The sequence below is a fragment of the Castor canadensis genome, chromosome 12, assembly GCF_047511655.1.
Source record: "Castor canadensis chromosome 12, mCasCan1.hap1v2, whole genome shotgun sequence".
NCBI classification, from domain to species: Eukaryota; Metazoa; Chordata; class Mammalia; order Rodentia; family Castoridae; genus Castor; species Castor canadensis.
In genome coordinates this window covers 41633243-41654141 of record NC_133397.1, presented here as the reverse complement: position 1 = coordinate 41654141, position 20899 = coordinate 41633243, and the positions used below count along the sequence as shown (strand labels likewise).

General features: G+C 37.9%; 1 protein-coding gene across 3 annotated transcripts in view; it reads right to left on the bottom strand.

The window, feature by feature from the left end:
* Ppp1r21 (protein phosphatase 1 regulatory subunit 21) overlaps positions 1-20899 on the bottom strand; it is a 59262-nt gene that overhangs the window by 24844 nt on the left and 13519 nt on the right. For all 3 annotated transcript variants that reach the window (XM_074049644.1, XM_020176924.2, XM_074049645.1), the window contains exons 3-12: positions 18651-18797; positions 16226-16327; positions 14499-14663; positions 14257-14315; positions 12855-12949; positions 8774-8826; positions 7842-7991; positions 4408-4509; positions 4229-4317; positions 1125-1261 (exon numbers count right to left, since the gene is read on the bottom strand). In XM_074049644.1, coding sequence (XP_073905745.1) covers positions 1125-1261; positions 4229-4317; positions 4408-4509; positions 7842-7991; positions 8774-8826; positions 12855-12949; positions 14257-14315; positions 14499-14663; positions 16226-16327; positions 18651-18797 — 1099 coding nt within the window. The remainder of the gene's footprint in view (positions 1-1124; positions 1262-4228; positions 4318-4407; positions 4510-7841; positions 7992-8773; positions 8827-12854; positions 12950-14256; positions 14316-14498; positions 14664-16225; positions 16328-18650; positions 18798-20899) is intronic.

The window sequence follows — 20899 nt, the reverse complement described above, 5'->3', positions numbered from 1 at the left end:
AAATACTGATACATGCTATGATTTGGGTAAATCTTGCAAGCATTATGCTAGGTGACAGAAAGCAGTCACAAAAGATCACACATGGGCTGGCAGAGTGACTCAAGTGGTAAGGTGTCTGGCCTAGCAAGCATGAGACCATGAGTTCAAACCACAGTACCACATACACAAAAAAAAGATCACACATTTCATGATTCCATTTATATGAAGTATCTAGAACAGACAAATCTGTAGTAGATAAGTCATTTCTTATGATTAAGGGCAGGAGGAATGGAAGAGTAGGAGAGCAATAGCTAAAGAGAACAGGGTTTCTTCTTGAGTGATAAACATGGTCTAAAAATAACTGTAATTGATGGCCCATATTTGTGAATATACTAAGAACTGCTGAACAATACTTTAAATGGGTAAATTGTATACTATCTAGCTGATATCACAAGAAAGATGTTTGTTTTGTTTTGGGGTGAGGGTTGGCAGTACTGGGGTTTGAATTTAGGGCCTCATATTTGCTAGACAGGCACTCTACCATGTGAACCACACTGCCAGCCCAAAATATTTTTTAAACACCAAAAAAATCTCAGCACCAAAAAAAACTCATGGCATTTTTTTTTTTTTTTGCAGAGGTCGGAAAGATTTTATTTGTAGAGAAGAGAAAGACTGCATAGTGGAGAATGCAGGGGGACCCAGAAACTGGTGGTCCCCTCATGGCATTCTTAAAAACATTACTGAAACTCAGGCCCATTCAATTACCTGAAGATAGTTTTTCAAATGAGGCCAGAGGGAAACAAATGCCATCTTTCCTACCAAAGCTCCATATGCTTCTTGTTGGAAAGCAGCTACAAATTCTTATGACTTGCTCCTTCCATTTAAAAAAGAGGAAGAAGAGAAAGGAGATCAATATTTAATGCATGTCGAATGCCTGATAGTTTATATTCTAAACTTAATAATCACAACATTGAATTCCATTTTATAAATGAGAACACAGAAGCACAGGGTGAAGTGTTTTGTCCAAGGGACTAGAGTATTTGAATTAGAATTTTTTCTGACTCTATATCCTATGCCCTTTTCACTCTACCAATTTTTCTGGATTCTTGTGCTTCAAGTTGAATCATGAGCAAGAAAACACTTACTTGGCAAGGCAAGAAGAGTCATGTAAGTCTGCAGCTTCTCAAACACCGCTGTCATCTTTTTCATGTCCTGGGACAGCTCTAGATTCCTGGCTCTTAACACAGATGTGCAAAGAGAAGATTCACATTCTTCTTCTAAACTAAGAATGGGCAAATTGTTAAAAAGTAAGTATCCTGAGTGATTTTCAATTAGCACTTAGAATGCGCTAATGTTAGTTCTCAAACATTTATATCTACAGACAGACTACCAGAAAAGGAATTTGGTCTCATTTATATGATCCCTTTTTTTTTTTCATCATGATACACAGAACTACTTGCTGCAAACAGAAGAAAAAATGGAAGAAGTGATAAAGTGATAAAGGCACATGCCCTTCTTAAGAGCAACACAAAGATATTGAAATATTTTAAGATTTTAAGTATTAAAAATCCTTAAAATGAGGGCCAGATGTGGCAGTTCATGCCTCTAATCCCAGGTACTCAAGAGCAGAGATCACAAGGATCATGGTTCAAAGCCAGCCAGAGCAAAAAGTTAGAGAAACCTCCATCTCAACCAACAAGCCAAGCATCATGGAGCACACCTATGATGCCAGCACCCAGAAGGCTGAGGCAGAAGGATTGTGAATTCAAGGCCAACCTCTACTACACAGTGAGACACTGTCTCAAAAAAACCAAAACAGACAAAAAACAACTAGAAAAGTTAGCAATCATAATCATGCTTGCTCACCTTCCCTTTCCCTCGCCCTTGCCACTTCTTTATTTACAACAGACAATATGATCAATTCTGAGCCCACTTACTACCAAACAACAGGTCAGTTTGTCAATTAAACAAGTATTTAAGCCAATATCCCAAAATTATCTAAAACACGAATTCCTCATGAAAGAGGGCTGAAAGATACATGACAAAACATTCCAAGATTAGGAATCTTAGATCAAGAAAGGATTGGTCAAATGTTTTTTTAAATGCAACAATGAAAAAATAAAGATAAAAAAAAATGTATAACTATATCAAATGACAACTGTTTTTTTTGGGGGGGGTGTTGGCGCTACTGGGGTTTGAAATCAGGGCTTCATGCTTGCAAGGCAGGTGCTCTACAGCTTGAACGATGCCTCTAGTCCTTTTTGCTCTGGTTATTTAGGAGTAAGGTCTCACTTTTTAACCAGGCTGACCTGAACCACAACCCTCCTATTTTAGGCTTCCTGCCATTGCTGGGATAACAGGCATGTGACACCAACCCCAGCTTTTTTCTATTGAAATGAGGTCTCACAAACTTTTTTGTCCAGGCTGGCCTAGAACCATGATCCCCCCAGAGCTCAACCTCCTAAGTAGTTAGGATTACAAACAAGAGCCACTGGCACCGACTAAGTACCAACTACTTTTGCAATGCTGTTTTGTTTTGTTTTGTGTTTTCAGACAGGGTCTCACTATGTAGCCCAAGCTGGCCTCAAACTTAAGATCCTCTTGCCTCTGCCACAGTGTTGAGATTACAGGCATGCACCACCACTCCCAGCTTGCAATGCTTCTTAAACACGAGCTTCTTTTTTTTGTTTAACAAGGAAACTCCCTGGTTTTTATTTATTAAACAAACAAAAATGCCAAATTGTTTTCTTTTACACAATCAGAGAACACAAGGATAGACAGGTCCTTGGTGGGGGGGGCGGGTACCAGGAGGATGGAGGAGGATGTTGGAAAAGGGTGTAGGAGGGTGAGTACAGTGCAAATACTGGGTATACATGTATGTAAATGGAAAAATGAGACCTGCTGAAACTATCCAGGAATGGGGGTAGAAGAGGATAAAGGAGAATGATGGAGAGGGTGAATTCAAGTATGATATATATATATATATAAATATATATATATTTGAACTTTTGTAAATGCCACAATGTACCCCCAGCACAAGAATTTAAAAAAAAGAATCTTCTTAAACATAAGCTAGCCAGGCACCAGTGGCTCAGACCTGTAATCCTAGCTACTCAGGAATAAGAGATCAAGAGGATCATGGTTCAAGGTCAGCCCCCAGCTCAAAAATACATAACACAAAAAGGGCTAGTAGAGTGGCTCAAGTGGTAGAGCACCTGCCTAGGAAGCATAAGGCTCTGAGATCAAAACCCAGTCTGCAAAAAAAAAGCCAAACGAACAAGGTATATGTAATTTTTAATGTTAAACTTAGAGTCAATTTTTAAAGAAATTAACTATATTTCACTATAACATGTAAGAATCTGAATGAAATTATAACTCAGCATTATTCAAGTCATAATCCTGATTCATAAAATCCTTCATGTGCACAAATCACAGAATTTTGGTTAAATACCTTGCTAGGTTAGAATTGGGAAATAATATGTCTCTTAAAATGTATTTTTTTTTAAATAATAAAACTTTGTATTTTCAATATCTATAAGTAATTAACCTACATATTATCTAAAACTTATTTTGTAATATATTAATAATAAACATATTATTATAGCATTTATGATCCAGTTGTATCACTCTTTGATTTTTTTAAAGCTAAAGATTTAAATAAAATATGAATCTTGGTAGTTTTAGATCAAAAGTATCAAAACTTACAAATTTTTGAATCAAATTTCAAATAATATATATTATTTTTCTGCCTTTCCAGAAATACTTAAAAGTAGACTAGTAAAGGTTACTAAAGACCAAGTCTGTAAGGACTAAAGTAGATAAAGATTTTATTTTATAACTTAAATAAATCACTAATAATAAAAATAATTGTTCAAAGGATATCGGATCTAAATGTAGAAGTTATATTTTATAACCCCATCTAGATGTTTATAGCAAAGGGATAATAAAAACCCAAAAGTGAAAGATTTCTTTCAATAAAGGTGCCATTCACAATTATTAAAAATACTAACACTGTGATTATATTATAACCACAGTACAGAGCTACTGAGAAATGGTACCTGACAGACAATTCAGTTTTCTTAAACACAATTTATTGCTATTCAACCATGCTTTCCCTTTTCCACAAAAGTCTGAAAAGGCTGTGGTGTACAAGGGTCAGGCAAATCACAGGAGCATGTGTCACTGTTAACTCCAGAGCAAGTCAGACTCCACCCACAGCTCCCCAACCCTCATGGACCCTGGGAAATACCTTTTTAACTGATAAGGAAGAATCTTCCTAAGGAAACATACGTAGGAAGCTAGATGCTCTGAAAAGGTTTTCAATTTCACAGTTGTCTCCTGGAAAAGAAAAACAATTTCAAAGTTAAAAGTGCTATTGAACTAAGTGGAGCCCCCACTTCTAGATGTAACATTGAGGAAGAAAATTACCAGGACAGTCACAGTATCCTCAGTAATACTTTCAAATAAATGAAGCATTCCTTCCTCTAGAGGGCGGACATAGGATGCATTTTCATGAAGGTATTGTGAGAACTAAATAGAAGAGAACAAAATGTGAATTAAGTCATTGGAAAATAAACACTAACACATTTGTAAATCGACCCTCTGAGTCATAAGCCTAAATTCTTTTGGAAACTTTTATGAGAAATTTGATTTTTAGCAAGGGCTCCCCTCTAATGGTCCCAGATAAGGAAACAGAAGATGGGTGACACATTGAACAAGGCATCAGAGGAAACAAGAGAGGGGATCCTGCAGTATACCCCAGCACGAAGAGGATAAAAAAAAAAATGGTTTGAAAATCAAGACTATAGGAAATAGATTTTTGCGTTATGTGCCTTATTAAAAAAAAAAACAAGCTATTGATGATAGCTTCTTATTTTTACTATATACAATATTCAGGGTTAACAAATGCCAGGAATGTAATTATCAAAATGATATAAAATTATAAGGCTGGAGGCATGGCTGAAGCAGTACAGCACTTGCCTAGCAAGCACAAAGCCCTGTGTTCTAACCCCAGTACCACCAAAAAAAAAAAAAAGAAAGAAAGAAAAAGAAAGGAACTTTTACAACTGTCACAGACACTTTAGTAAGTAAAAACCTAATTCAGTATGATGAATAGATTCAAAGGGTATGGATGAAGCTCAGTGGTAGAGTGTGTGCTTAGCATGTGTGAGGCTCTGAGTTTGATCCCAACACACACATACACATGTTTACACATACACAAACAGATTCAGGGAAAAGTCCCACAGGTATTTGGATAATTTAGAAGCAAAAGGATAATTTTCATTTATAAAATATCTCTGTTGTCTAATTGTTATATAATGGTTTGAGGTTCAGTTCTCAGGATAGAAATGTAAGGTCTCATTCTGCAGAAACATGGTTCACAGACCCCACTGCAAACTACACAGATATAAATATGGTCCTGGGCAACTCATCTTTCTGGGCTTCAACCTTTACAGCTGTAAGATAAGATGAACTCTAAGCTTAAAGTTAAATATTCTGGTGATCTTTTAACAAATGGTTCCCAAATCTCCTTCAACATTAGAAAAATCACACAAACCCTTTCATAAGCCAAAACACCAAAGGTAAAATACTGAGAAATACACAAATCCTTCAAGATAATGAAGTGTTCCAGACAAATTAATTTTAACACACTTCATTTTCACTGTATGGGTATAATGTAGCAACAAACTAAAATCTCAGTAACTGGCAAAGAACCAATATTAAATAGAAAATGTGTTTTGATATTATAAGAAGTATAACTATATTAAAATGTGGCAGTACTGTTTTTCCTATTCAGTTATTTTGAAAGCTTTTTCCCACATTGATGTTAATGAGTATTTCAAAAGCCCAAAGTTTGCTATTAACTTCAATACATTTGTGAAGTCAGACAAAAATTGATGAAAACCAAGCACCCACTGAGGGCTTCCTATGTGTATGGCAAAAAGATAATGATAATAGCTAACCTTCATTGAGTTACTACATGCCAGACACTCTTCTTAGTACTTTACACATATTATCTTATTAATCTTCAAGCATATGTACCTGTGACATAGGTATTCTATTTCTCATTTTAAAGATGAGGACCTAACCACTGAGAGATTAAATAAATCTCCCTAGGGGACATAGCTAGACGACGGCAGAACTGGACTGGGAACCTAAGAAGTTTGACTCCAAAGTCCAAGTATTTGCTACACAAATAGGTACTTTGGATATTCATAGACACAAACACTATTCAATCCCTGGAAATACTGCATAATTCTGGGAAAAAGAATCAAATTAAATAGGAAGAGTGGCATGACTAATTTCAAACCACTCACTATATTATCAAGGCCTCAGAGGACACATCTATAGAAAGGTCCCTTAATTTCCTCCATGTGGGAGCTGCCCTCCAAGTTGGCCTCAATGATCCCCACGTATTCTTGCCTTGTGCAGGACCTCTCATTGTCTCAGGATTGGTTTACATGACAAATAGAATATGGCAGAAGTGACAGTATATAACTGCCCAGGTAGTATCATAAGACGGTGGCTTATCTTGCTGTCTCTCTTAGATCAGTCTCTATGATGGATGCTAGCTGCCATGTCACAAGGACATTCAACAGCCCTATGAAAAGGTGTACATGATGAGAAATCAGCTACCCGCCAACAGCCAGCACTAATTTACCAGGCATATAAGTGAGCTACCTTGGAAGCAAATTCCCCAGCCTCAGTGCCTGCAGTCCAAATGACATCTCAAGTGAATCCTTATGAGAAGTTAAACCAGAACCCTCCCACATCCCAGAAACTGTGTGCGGTACTAAGTACTTGTTGCTTCAAACTACTGTATTTAAGGATAGTTTATTACATAGTAATACATAATTAATACACTCATTAACATTTAATCTGCCAGATGTGGTGGCATCCAGCTGTAATTCCAAAACTAGGTAGGCAGAGACAAAAGGATCACAAATTCAAGATCAACCTGAGCTACATAGCAAGACCAGAGTAACAGGCCAAAGAAAAGCACATGGACTGAAGGAAGCAACATTCAAACCTCTTGATACTCCTTTTTAAAGCTCACAACCCCTGAAAATGCCATCCAGTCTCAACTGGACATGCAGTTTTATTCCCACTCTATACCCCAGCAGGAAGAGAAAGGTCAGTTATAGCACACAGGTTATTTTGGTTTTAAACACTCCCAGTGACTAAAGTGACACAGTGACTACAAATAGGAAGAAAGAAAATTGCCAGCAAATTAATCTTTCTAACAATAAAATGGCACTTTTCATTATATCAAAATTAGCCCTTCAAAGGCCTTAATCCTATAAACACAGTAAAGGGTCTATGCTTTGGCCTGCCCTCAGGAGACTTCCAGAACCTTGGAGCCATTTTTTTATCTTTTCAAATTTACTTCCCACTCCTCCCCTCCAGGGACTTTACAGTTCAGCCAACACTCTTGCTTATTATTCCTCCCATCCCTACCCCATCCCATCATGCTATCCTGCTCCATGAATTTGCTCATGCCTTTTCTTCTTCTGGAGGTGAGGGAACCCGATCCCTCTTCTCTATTTGAATCTTGCTAATTCCTCAAATCCCCAAAGAATCTCTCCCAAAAACCAATGGCCAATGCCCCTCGTTGATGCTTCCAGATCCTTACAGCCCACACCACTCATTCACTCACTCACATTGAGGTCTTTTCAACGACTCCCATACTTTTAATTTAAGAATCTCCTCTTTTGTCATTCTTTGTCTTGAGGGCAAAGACTTGTGGGTTTTTCCCATGTCCTCCACAGTAGTTGACTAATGCACAGAAGTGGTCTGTAAGTAATTCCCTATCGTTCTCCCTACTTTTCAGGTCAACAACATGCATTCTGAGTTAAATTTACCTTCTGATTCAATGGTGAAATAGTGTCTATGGCAGAATCAACAGGAAAAATCTGAATCCTCTGTTCTGTGTAAGTGTGAAAATTCAGAAGAGCTGTCACAAGATCTTGAACAAAAGCCAGGGCCTGCCTCGCAATATCTCGCAGCTTCAGCTTTAAAACGAAAAACATACAGTCAATTATCAAATTATTATTCTAAAACCACTTTATTAAGTTTGCTTTTGGAGAAAAAAAATTGAATTCTAGTATGATTATTCCTTCATATAAATTCATTTGCTCCCACTTGAGTTTCAATATTCCTATCTAAGAAAAATAGAAAGCTACCAGTTTTGTCACTCCACTTCTCCACTTAACCTAGGCCATTTAAGTGTAAGGTTCACCAATCTAAAACGAAAAAAAATGGTTCACGGCAAAAGCATGGCTTGAGTGATAAGAGTGATGGCCTAGCTGCAAGAGGTCGTATGGAGAGAAGGAGACAGAGAAAAGAGAGAGGAAGGAAGGAAAACATGACTCAAAAAATTAAGGCATCCCAGGCTGGGTGCCAATGGCTCACACCTATAATCCTAGCTACTCCTACTCATTAGGCAGTGATCAGAAGGATCACAGTTTTAGACCAAACCAGGCAAAAAAAGTTCTAGAGATCCCATCTCAACAGAAAAAGCTGGGTGTAGTGGCATACACCTGTCATCCCAGCTACTGCAAGAAGCATAAATAGGAAGATGGTGCTCCAGGTCGGCCCAGGCAAAAAGCAAGAGACATCAAAAACCAGTATTACTTACTAATTGAATAAAAAGCAACTTATAAAATTTTACATAAATGCACAAGAAAGTAAAGCCATGACTTAGTACATCAAACAGAGGCCCAAACTAATTCTTATTTCTGGAAAGTTTGACATACACGCGGCTGAAAATAAGAATATGAACTTCATCCTTTACCTGATGTCTTCTATTGTGCAGTGGAACATTGAGAGCATTATACTGATCATACTCTACAAAACAAAAATGGTATACATTAGATCTCTCATTTTACATTTACAGAAAAAATAACTGCAAAACAATAAATGCTCTGCAACAAAATCAGCTTTCCATGAGAATTCAAATGACCGATGCCACACTCACAGTGGAGAATAATGGAATTTGTATGGAATCAGTGGTTCCTCAGATAAACTAATATTTCTATTTTTTTAACTTCAAGATAAAAAAAGAAAACCTACTTTCTCTGCTTCCATTTCTAAGAAATAATTTCAAATATTTCTTTGGGGCCTATCAAGATTACTGAGAAAGGCTTATGATGTTCTTGCTGTCATCAGCCATTCTTCTAAAATAACCCTGCACTGGCTGCCATACTAATTCCTCCAAAATACTTGTTTTCAAAACATGACAATGTTAGGAAATCTATCACTGGCTGCTACTGCTGACACCAGGGACTCAATCCTAGATCTCTTGGGCTGGTTTCACTGTCTTTCTCACAATCCTCTTCTCCACACTCAAGGATCTCATCAACCTCTGATAGCTTCCTAACACCTAACCTCACACTTTCCTGTAGCTCTAGCTTTAGTGATCATATCTACTCATCTCTCTCACTTCAGCCACTCACATCTGCTCCCCTGTCCACACCCTCAGTCAGAAAGACCCTGATGTCAAAGCCAAATTCTGAAAGGTCCTATGCCATCTCACCAGTGCTCTCTAATTAGAAAGCCACTGCTACTAAACTGACTGTGTTCCCCATCTGCTCTCTGTCCCTCAACACCTCTCTTCTATCCCTTGGAGCCTTCCGTCTTCCTCTCTGTCTCACCCCAAGCTGGTCTATCATTTCAACAATGCTTTTTGCTATCACAAAACCAGAACAGGATCTGCTACAGTATATTCTGCCTAACTTCAGGGGGGCTTCAACCCTACTCAGCAGTCCAGGATTTCATTGCTGTGTCCCTATCATACTTCCCACTACATCTACTCCAAACTGTTTCCAGCTTTAGCCCCAAATATCATTCCTCGTTTCTTCCCTTGCCCCCTGGATAGGCTGGCCTCCCCACTACTGGCCTCCCCATGATCAGTACCAAAGCAAAGCACTTCTTACACCCTTGAGCCTGCAACTTAGAGTCCGTAGTTCACATAGTTCCTTAACCAAACCTTCTCCTGGGCCCTTAGAAACGATGCTCCTGACCTACTTGGTGACCTGACACATCAGTCACCCCTCCCCTCTATCATTTTTTTTGACAGGGTCTTGCTATGTATATAGCCCATTGCTGGCCTTGAACTTATAATCCTGGTACCTCAGCCTTCTGAGAACCAGGACCTACCATGCCTAGCCCCTCCCTTCTACATTTAGCATCACCCCATGATATTTAAAAAAAAAAAAAAAAGCATTTGTTGCACTTCACGTAACTATCTCCACAGTGACTTCTATAACTGTACCATACTTGATTTTTCTGATCTCACCCACTTCCATCATTCCTATTACTCAAAAAACAGCATTGCTTTGTCTCTGTTTCCCCGCACCCACGTACCTCCAGTCCTTGTGCTAGCAATCTTGTGTCTACCCTACAGGGAAGCATTTCCTTCAAAGGATACCAGTCCTCTCAAAGGCATCAACTCTAGTCACCAGACCAGATGCATTTCTCACCATCACCCTCTCTGACCTCCCCACAGCAGTGTGCAGCACTGACCAACACCACCAGTGTGAAACACTCCCTTCAGGAGAATCTGCAACTCATTTTCCCAGCTTCTCTGTACCACAATCCCTCCCCTCCCCTATCACTGAGATGGAGAACTCACCAAGGATCCTGCATAGGCCTCTTCTCACTGTGCATCCTTTGTTCCTGCCACTCCCATGGGGGCTTATCTAGCCCAAGTTAATCCTAACATCTTTCCCTTAAACCAGCCAATTGACTGCTTTTATGGTTTGGATCTTAAATCCCCCACACACATACAAAGTCCCATCTGTCAAAGGCTTGGGCCTATAATGCTATTGGGAAGAAGAAGAACCTTTAAGAGATAGGGTCTAGTGGAAGGAAGTTAGGTAATTGGGAACATTCCCTTGAAAGGGATGCTGGGACTCCAGCCCTTTCCTTTCTCTTTGCCTCCAAGCTGCCATTAAGTAAGCAACTTTATTCTACCACATGCTCCCACCATGACGTTCTGCCTTGCCACAGACCCAAAATCAATGGAGCCAAGCAACCATGGACTGACACTGTGAGCTAACATAAACCTTTCCACCTTTTAAGATGATTATCTCAGGTATTTTTTCATAGCAATGGAAAGCTAACTAACACACCCATCTTTTATTTTTGTCAATTGCACCACCATCTTCCCCCTTCACTGCCTCCTCCCTCTCCCTTGCTTCCCTAAAAGGACCAATCTGTTCTTCCTCCTTCCACAAGATCTTCTCTATCTCCCTGAAAACCCAGGCTCCAGCTCCATGTCAGCACAACAAGACTTTCATCATAAAAGTCTTGGCCTGAAAGGAGGTCCCATTCTAAAGTAGTCTACACTCTGTTGCTGGATTAACCTTGTGAATACACAAATTGCATTAGGACAGTCCCTGGCTCAGAAACCTCTCCTACAACCTGACGGCCTTGTGAATGACTCCTTAGCCCAGAACTCTAGGGTTTAGTCCCATCCTCCTTTCAGAACTTATCTGTTATTGCCCTCCAAATCTCACCTACCCTAGCCTATTGTCATACTTTTTTGTTCCTGAGGCCATGGTAGTAACTTTCATCTCACAAAGCATACTTCACACAATTATCTGGTTTGTTTTCCCTCTTCTCTGCTCAGAAAAACCCACTCACATATTCAGGCCTGGTTCAAAGCACACATCCTCTGGGAAGACTTCAGTTACCCACCAGAGCTAAGTCTCCTTCCCTTGAAGCCTCAATTGGTTTTTGATTGTACAGTCTAATTTGCATTTTCTATACTAGCATTTCTATTTCTATTTCTGCCCCACTAGACCATAAATTCCTTAAGGGTAGAGATTTATCCAACTTAGCACTGGGTACATTTTTTTAGCCCCTCTGCTACCTACCCATGTAGCCACTCAGCAAATGATCTCTAACTATTTTGGAACTAAAGGTAGTAAGTCACATGTGACATGGTAAGAACCTAAAAGGGTGACAACCAGTTCTGGAAAAGGAAGTATAAATCCTAGAGATTCAAAACGAAGTTATTAGAACCCAATGACTGATACAAAGATTAAAGGGAAAATGAAAAGCCAACGTTTCAAATCCAGGGAATTAAGGTATGCTAGTGCTATTTACACTGATGTAGAAGCTAGAAACAGCTGGTATTTTCAAAGGGGAATTTAGGGTTTTGATAACAATAATGGCCTATGGTGATTTTAATATTGGATCAAACTGCTATTTTCCTGCAGTTTCTTCTTTTTTTTTTTTTTCTAGGTCTTTCCCTGGAAAAATATTTTCTTTGCTTTCGAGGTTTTGACTTAATTCTTGTCTAAAGGTTTCAAATTTGAAATCTTGTCTAAAGGTTTCAAATTTGGCATCTATCACATACATAAGGTATGGTTTTAGCTTTTTTGAAAATGCATTTTTGTTGCTCATGGCTGTGTAAGTTACCGTCTGGTCCATTCTCTAGAATGGACAGGAAGCAGAGCTTATGCAAGCCAGCTTCCTAAGTATCACTAGGGATTAGCCAAGGGCAGTAGATACCAGGCTGAGAAGACACATCCCACCACTCAACCATCCCTCCATGAACAACTTTGTTTGTATACATATTCAATTACATTATATGCAGCTTGGTTTTTACCTTGGGATATGATAATTACATACAATTGAAAAATGCATTTGGACTTCTTCCAAGAGAATGGTTTTGCAATAGTTGCATATCATTTAAAATCTCCCTATGAAATATGAGAGCCAAAGCTAATCAAGAGAACAAAAAGAAAGCAACTGTCTATTGGGCCAATTTACTTTTTTGCCAAAGAGATTAGAAATCATTTTAATTAGCTGGCTACCGCAGAGAGGTTCAGAGTTCCAAATAATGGAAAACTGTATCCAATACCTACTTGTATCATTAAAAGGTACTTTTTCACTGATGATCAATAAGGATTCCTCTAATCTACCCGACAAATCTTCATGAAGATTCTTTAACTGTAATTGACTGAAAGAAAAAAAACCCACAAAAACACATTATCATCAATCAGTAAACTGTCATTTGCTTGTTACCTCAATAGCTGGTATCAGGCTTTCAGAGAACTGTGTCTGACATCTGGGACACTCTGTCCAGAGCTGTTAAAAGACGAAGATAAGAGAAACAGCATACCTCCATTCCAAAATCCCTAAGACTTCTGGACTCTTGGAAGAATTTATCACAGTTCTAATATCTTACACAGCCCTAATTTTATTTCCCCAAGTGCAAAGAAATCTCAATGTCATTTTGAAATCATAAATTTTCTTTTTACAACATACAAATGCTTACTCAAGTATCATTAAAAAGTTTTTTCTATTAGAGGTTTTTTCCCTTGGGCTTAAAAGCTAATAATTTCTGTTTTGGTTCAGTTTTGAGCACAGGCACACATCTACATCATGTGTGTAATTCTATCAAAATGAGAAATTCACTTGATTGATTGTATTAAAATCTAAAATATTGGCTGGTCCTGGTGGCTCATGTCTGTAATCCCAGCTATTTGGGAGATAGAGATTGGGAGGATTGTGGTTCAAGACCAATCTGAGGGGAAAAAACTTAGTAAGACTACCATCTCAACCAATAAGCTGAATGTGGTGGCACAAGCCTGTCATCCCAGCTACAGGGAAGGTATAAACTGAGGACTGAAGTCCAGGCTAGCTCTGGGCAAAAACTCAAGACTCTATTTGAAAAATAATTAAAAATTAAAAAAGGATGGAGGCATGCTCAAGTGAAAGAGCACGTGCCTAGCAAGCAAGAAGCCCTGAGTTCAAACCCTAGTACTGCTAAAAAAAAAAAATCTAAAGCATTTTGCAAAACCTAAAATATATTATATACCACAAACATGTTGGAGTATGACTTTATTATCCATTGCTAAGCAATACTTTAATTTTTAAACATGTCTAAATTAGATCACATAACTTCAATTTTATTCAAAATGTACTAGAAAAAGGTTGGCACAGTGATTATTAGCTTTCCTGCCTAGGACTATCAAAAGGTTCCTCTCTTTAGGGGAGTTTGAAGCAGCAAGTATCCAGTCCTCAGTATGAGAGCCCCAGGCCACTACCTGTGACAGCCCAAAACACCTCCTGGCTGAGAACGAACACTAAGTCACTCTATCCAAGAATGCTGAGGCCCCAGAGAATGGAAAAATACCCAGGAGATTACCTACTCCCATCTCCTCATCTCAAATGTGAGACAAGTAAGACAGGAGCTGCTAAAACCAAAACTCAGGTCTTCTGATTCTTACTTCAGGGCCCCTTGGAATTCACATTTCCACATACCATTCTTCTGTTCGAAGTCGACATTCCTTGGCCTCCTTTTCTAGAGTCTGAGATTTTACCTGAATTTCAGAAAGAAAGGAAAAGCAGATAGTTCATGCTACAGCTGGGAGCACACTTGGAAGATACTTGGGCCACAGCCTTAACTGGAATGTCTTAATTCTGTGCTCTATAGGGCACATGGACAACTTCCAAAGACCTGAACTAATTTTTTTTAACATGTTCTCATAAATGGTGGCGCTTACTTCTAGCTTAGCCTTGTCATTCTGCAGTTTCTCAATGGTTTCCATGTACTTCCGTGTCAGGCCATCAACCACAGCTTGGTGCTGGGCCGCTTCTGTCTCCAGAGCAGCCAGTCGACTCCTCAGCTCTGCCTCCACATGCTTGTGCTGCTCATCGGCTTCGAAAAACTGAAAAGGAAAGATTGTTTTCTCTTCTCCCAAAATCCTAATATGTACAAATGAGAAAACCATCAGCAGTGACTGTTCATTGAGCAACTTCCATATGGCTTCTTATGACCGCTGTGCTAAACCCAATACGCATTATCTCATTTAATCCTCACAGTGTAACAGAGGGATAACTTTTGCTATCTCTCTTTAGAGATGCGGAAACTGAAGTTTGAAAAGGTTATGTAATTTGTCTATGTCTCAGTTAAACATGTTAGAAATGAGAGTTAAGCCCAGGAACCTATTCCAAAACCTGCACCTCCTTCTTCTTAGTCTCATGAATGTCCACCTCAAACAATTTTGGACACAAAGAGATTTCAACTGAAGTACTGTTCTTAAAGCAGGCAAAATTCTTTCCCTTAATAACAGTCCAATGTTAATTAAGAATTATGAACACTTAGACATGAAATATACTAACATCAAAAGTTTACTTTTTAAAAATTTCAAACACTAAGAATTGGTGTGTATTTATTTTTCTATCATTTGCCAAATATATCAAGAAGTGTAGTTTGACACACTAAACTATATCTCTTATGACATGTTCAATGATTTGAGGTGTCCCATAGCAGTGGGGCAATACTCAATGGTAGACAATGACTTTTTAACATTCAGTATATGTGAGTGCCTGCAGTTAAGTGAGACAGACTCTGTCCTGAAGATGGGCACACAAAACATACTTGATCCACACCCTCAAAGACCTTATGGCCTAATGGATAAAAACCAACTACATATCATAAATTAAGAAACAAACCTTAGCCAGGCACTGGTGGCTCACACCTGTAATCCTAACTACGCAGGAGGCAGAGACCAGGAGGATCAAGGTTTGAAGCTAGACGGGCAAATAGTTCTTCAAGACCCTACCTCGAAAAACCCTTCACAAAAATAGGGTTGCTGGAGTGGCTCAAGGTGAAGGCCCTCAGTGCAAGCCCCAGTACTGCAAAAAAAAACTTTTTGTTGACAAGCTCCTCCCTAAACGATCCATCCCACTTCCTATGTAAAATGAACTACACTTAGTATATTTTTGTATTAAGTTGTAAAACTATTCTGTTGGACTCTGAACAAAGGCATATACTTCAAAACAGACATTCACAAGACATAGGTGAGATTTAAGAAATAACAAATGACATATGTGCTTAAAGACTACAGGAGACATTAAAGACCACACAGAAACAAAACACACCAGGCACCGGTAGTTCACGCCTGTAATCCTAGCTACTTAGGAGGCTAAGATTGGGAGAACTGTGGCTCGAGATCAGCCTGGGCAAATAGTTTGTGAGACTACCATCGCCAGACTATGGAACAAAATGGACTGCAGGTGTGACTTAATTGGTAGAGCACCTGCTTTGCAAACATGAAGACCTGAGTTCAAACCCCAGTTTCACGAAAAAAATTTAAAAAAAGAAGAAGAAAAAGAAAGGAAGGAAGGAAGAAGAAAAGCAAAAAGCACTCTACTTGCATTTGGTTTTCCATCCATCAGATCATCTGACCCATTTTTTAATTTATATAAAAAAACAGATTTTTCTCACCTGTATATGCAACCGTTCATTCTCTTCTATCTTCTTTTGTAGATCTTCATCAAAGACACTCTTCTGCTCTTGACTCAAGTGAGAAGAAGATTCTCCACTTTTCTGATGGAAAGAATAAGTTATATCCACATAACTTTTATCCTTTAGAGAGACATCCTAAGGTACACAAATTCTCTATCACCTTAGCAGCTTGTCTCTTCTATGTGTTCACCATTCTCAAACAACCCTGCAAAAGGTGCACAGTCCATCATTAACTTTTCCTATGGGACACAAAGTGAAACAGCAAACACTGCAAAGGACAGGAAAGCTTGGGAGAGAGAGAACAGAACAGATACAGTCATTATTCTTTGCAGATGAATTCAATAGTAGTTCTGCTGGAAGACAGAACAGACCCAGAAACATAGCAGCATAAATATGCTCAGAAATACCATTTTGATTTGATATTTTGGTTTGGAAAAAAGAGTTTTACCAGTTCTATGAGTGTGAGTTGTTGACCTCCTTTAAGAAATTATAATAAATTGGAGTTTTTACTCCCATTTCCTGTGTGGGGAACAGAAAATGTCTCTCCCTTTTTCTCCCCACTTTATCCTGTCATACTAAATCTTTGCTTATAAAAAAAAGAAATTACAATAAATTAAATAACAGTATTCACAAAAATAAGTTTATAAAAAAGTTCACATAAATTTCCAAAATTTTTTAAAACCAAAACCATATAAAATAAGGCTACTATAAATAAACACAAGAAAAAAAGCATGAAGATTATGAAAAAAATATCTTCCTTTATTTTTACTAATATTAACTTTTTTCTACTGAGAATAGCACTGTTTAAAAGACCTAATAATGAACATTTATTTCATGTAGTAAATAAACTGAGGCTATTCAAGGGACAGTCCAAAAAGGAAACTATGTTTAGAAATCAGTCACAACCCTCTCTGCCTGTTTTGGATCCTCTCTCTTTGAAGACTTAAAATGAAGTCACCTACTGATCCAATATGAATCAGTGATTAAAAAGTCCTTTGCAAATGGAGCATTTATATAAAAAGCAAAACACAAAAAATTATCCATCGTGTTTGGAACACAAGAAATGCTACTGATGATACATTTGGGTTCCTCGGTGCTTCCAAACTTAGAAACTTTAATTAAAATTAATTCACAATTCACAAGTATTACACACATATCTGTGCTGAACAGTCATAGGAGGGGGTGTTAATAGCCTGGGATGTGTATTTGAAGTCTAGATAGTCATTTCCTCCCTAGGAGTCTTTCATAATTCCCAAGAATCTCAAATACATGCCCATCTGCCCTCTCTGTTCCCCCTTTACTCGCACACCAGCACCCCAGAGAATCCTTCCATGTAAAGAAATGCCTAAGTTCCAGAAAGGTATTAACATACCACATAGTATGTTAGGGACTTTCACATGATTCCATTTAATCCTCACAAGAGTGAAAGTTTTCACTGAAACTTGTTGAAGTCATTTTAAGAAGGGGATGAACCAAACCTGGACACATTGTACACATATATGGAAATGTCACAACAAAACCCCCTGTACAACTATTATATGCTAATAAAAATGCTTTTAAAAAAGACTGAAAGTGTTATACCCATTTCACTGACAAAAATACTGAGGTTTCAAGGTCAAGAATTTTGCCAAAGTCACAGATTTATAAATAGCAGGCAAAGAATTCAAGCCTGAGCTCTTCCCTCCACATGGTGATTCTTCAGAGTCACTGTTTGCCTTCTTCTTCCCTCTACCCATTCTATTATCACTTCCTCAATCTACAAACACAAACAAGATTTAGAGCCTCCATCACTAATTCCTAGCAACCCCCCTGGAAAAAACCCTAACTTCTTCAACATAGAAGGTTCAAAAGTGCCAGACCAAAAAAACCCAAAAAGCACCAGATTATGCATCTTAGAGCAGTAACAGTCTTTCCTCACCAAATAAAAGCACAAAGTTTATTTCTAAATCTCAAGACAAGAAAACTAAATTGTCCTCATAATGATAAGCACTAAGAAAATACATCTATTGTAAACTTACAAACCTAAGTCAAAAATCTGTGAGTGTTTCAATTAATTATATAAGTAGTTACACTTTTAACAATCTCTCTCATTTTATTTGCCCTATCTTGGAATTATGGCAATTTGGTATAAGAAAACTTGACAATTTTGACCAATACGAGAAATTCTATTGTCTTTTCACAGCCATTAAGTGAACTATGTACATTTTTGCTGCTAATGTCTTAAAATTACTTTTGTATGAAAATGCCCCTAAAATTTACTATATATTAATAGCAAATGTTGGCTTTCTTGATCCAATATCCAGATATAAAAATGAAACACTAGAGAATCAGAAAGACTCTTCTGCTAAAAACAGTGTCTGCAACTCCTAACAAGGACACACTAACAGGCCTTTATCAAACCTACCTTGTTTTTCTTGCCTCGGGGTTCACTTAGTGCTAGCTCATCTTGAAGTAGTTCTACCCTCTTGGCAAGCTGCAGATTTCGAAATGTCAAACTGTCCATTTCCTGTTGTAGTTTCCTCAGTGACTGATCCTTCATTTTCAGTTGTTCCTATATCAAAGTGAAAACAGACTGTTCTTCACGGTTTAACATTCAGGTATTCAAATAATGAAAAAAAAATGATCTTTGCCTCACCAAAACACAATCAAAACCTTGCTTTAATGAGTTAAAGTTGTGTGTGTATCATTTCAATTCTCATGTTTTTAGCTCTGTTTTGCTGACAAAATCATCTTTTGGCCAAACCAAGTAAATTTTAAAATAAAATGAAGAGAGAAAACATACTGAAGCAGCAGGCCATTAGCAACTTAAAGTACTCATAACTGTATGCTGTTGAATTTGTAACAGTGAGCAGACACAAAACCTGGGCAAATTTATAAAACTGAATTTTTTTTTAAAAGAAGTTCACACGCTTCAATGAGCAAGACTGATAGGAAATACATTCATATTCTTTTTTGTTCTATTAATCCTCCTCAAATTTAAATCAGTCAAGGAGCCCCTAGCTCCCATTCTGTGCAAGTCAGAGGGTGTCACTCTTTTGCCTTTTATTTCTATTTCATTCTGCTTTACTAATCAATCTTTGCTAGACCCTTAAAGAAAAATGAGGTTGTCCCTCCCCCTCCCACCTGAGGGCTTCAAGACTGCTACGAAATGCTCTACCACTGAGCTACATCCCTAGCCCAAAATGAAGTCTTTTTCAACACATTTTTACTTTTAACTATATTTCAAAGATAAAAAAACAATATTACCATAACACAAAAACTATTTTCAGATGTTGCTCTACATCAATTCATTTTAAAGCTAAGTGAAAACAGAAATAAAATCTAAAATCTGAACAGTACACTTTCTGCTATTTTGTACTCTTAATACCATAATGGGGTAAGAAAACAGGAAGTTAAAGAGAAATTTAATTTCACCCAATGTTTTAAAAATGTTATTCTAACTATATTTTACTAGGATGTCCTAGTAACTTTGCATTCATTGATAATCAAATGCAGATGGCCACATTACTACTGTATGCTTAAAAAAACACTTTTATTACTTTCACCAAAACAAACAGTTGTGAAGCTAAGAGGTCAGATTTTACTAGGCAGATGGTTAACTACCAAGACAGCAACCTAAAAACCAAGGCTGGTGTCTAATCTACTGACATTATTTGCATGCTGAACACAAAGCTAGTGGAATAAAACAATATGCTCCCATTAACTAGAAAAACATTTTTTCCTTTCTATTGTTTATTTAGTAACTTCTTAATTTTTACTTAAAGCTCAAAGGTAAACTTAGGCCCAGCTCATGTCTAAATTATCATATACCTCAAATTAAAGAAGAAAGTCAAATCAATGAACATTGACTCCCTGGCAATTCACTGAAGGAGACCCCCAAAATCAAAAGCCTATGGTAACAGGATATCCTAACATTCTCACCTAGAGAACTGGCAAACTGTAATTACAATGCTCCCTGTAATGAATAATGAAACAAAAGGTAATTTCTTTACATTATTATGGTACCACAAGTTGAACAATGCTATAATTCCACTAACCAATCATTAATTTCAGAAGCTCTCTATCCTAATTTCACTCTCAACTCCAGGGTCTGCAGTGGGGATGATAATGTTATCAACCCCATACAGTTGTTGTGAACATTTAATAAGATAATGTACTTAGCATAATGCCTGGCACACAGTGCCTGGGACCAGCCCGTCATCATCACCACTGCCATGACTGTCTGCACATTGTTACCATTACAGAGCTAATCAAACACAACCAGCAACAGGACAGTGTCATATGTGAGAGCAGGCTACTATTAACTTGTAAGTAAGAATACTTTTCCCAGTAGTAGGTTTTAACCATTATCAGGAGAGATAATGATCACTTCCTCAATGATTTCAGTGGAACAATGACATGACTAATAAATCCTGACTACAAAACTTCTTCCTATAATCTTGGCTTGGGTGCAGAAAGCTTTGGAGTACAGATGGGGTGTTCTGAGCCATCTCAGCGGTGAGATGTACTACTGGAACCTGAGGTAGACGTACTCTCAGACATAGATTTCTCTAATGTATCATCCAGCACTGGCTAAGAGAAAGGACGTATGTCTGTGTTATAGCTACCTGAGTGGAGCTATCCAGGATATACCACTGGTTGAGGGCTACTCCA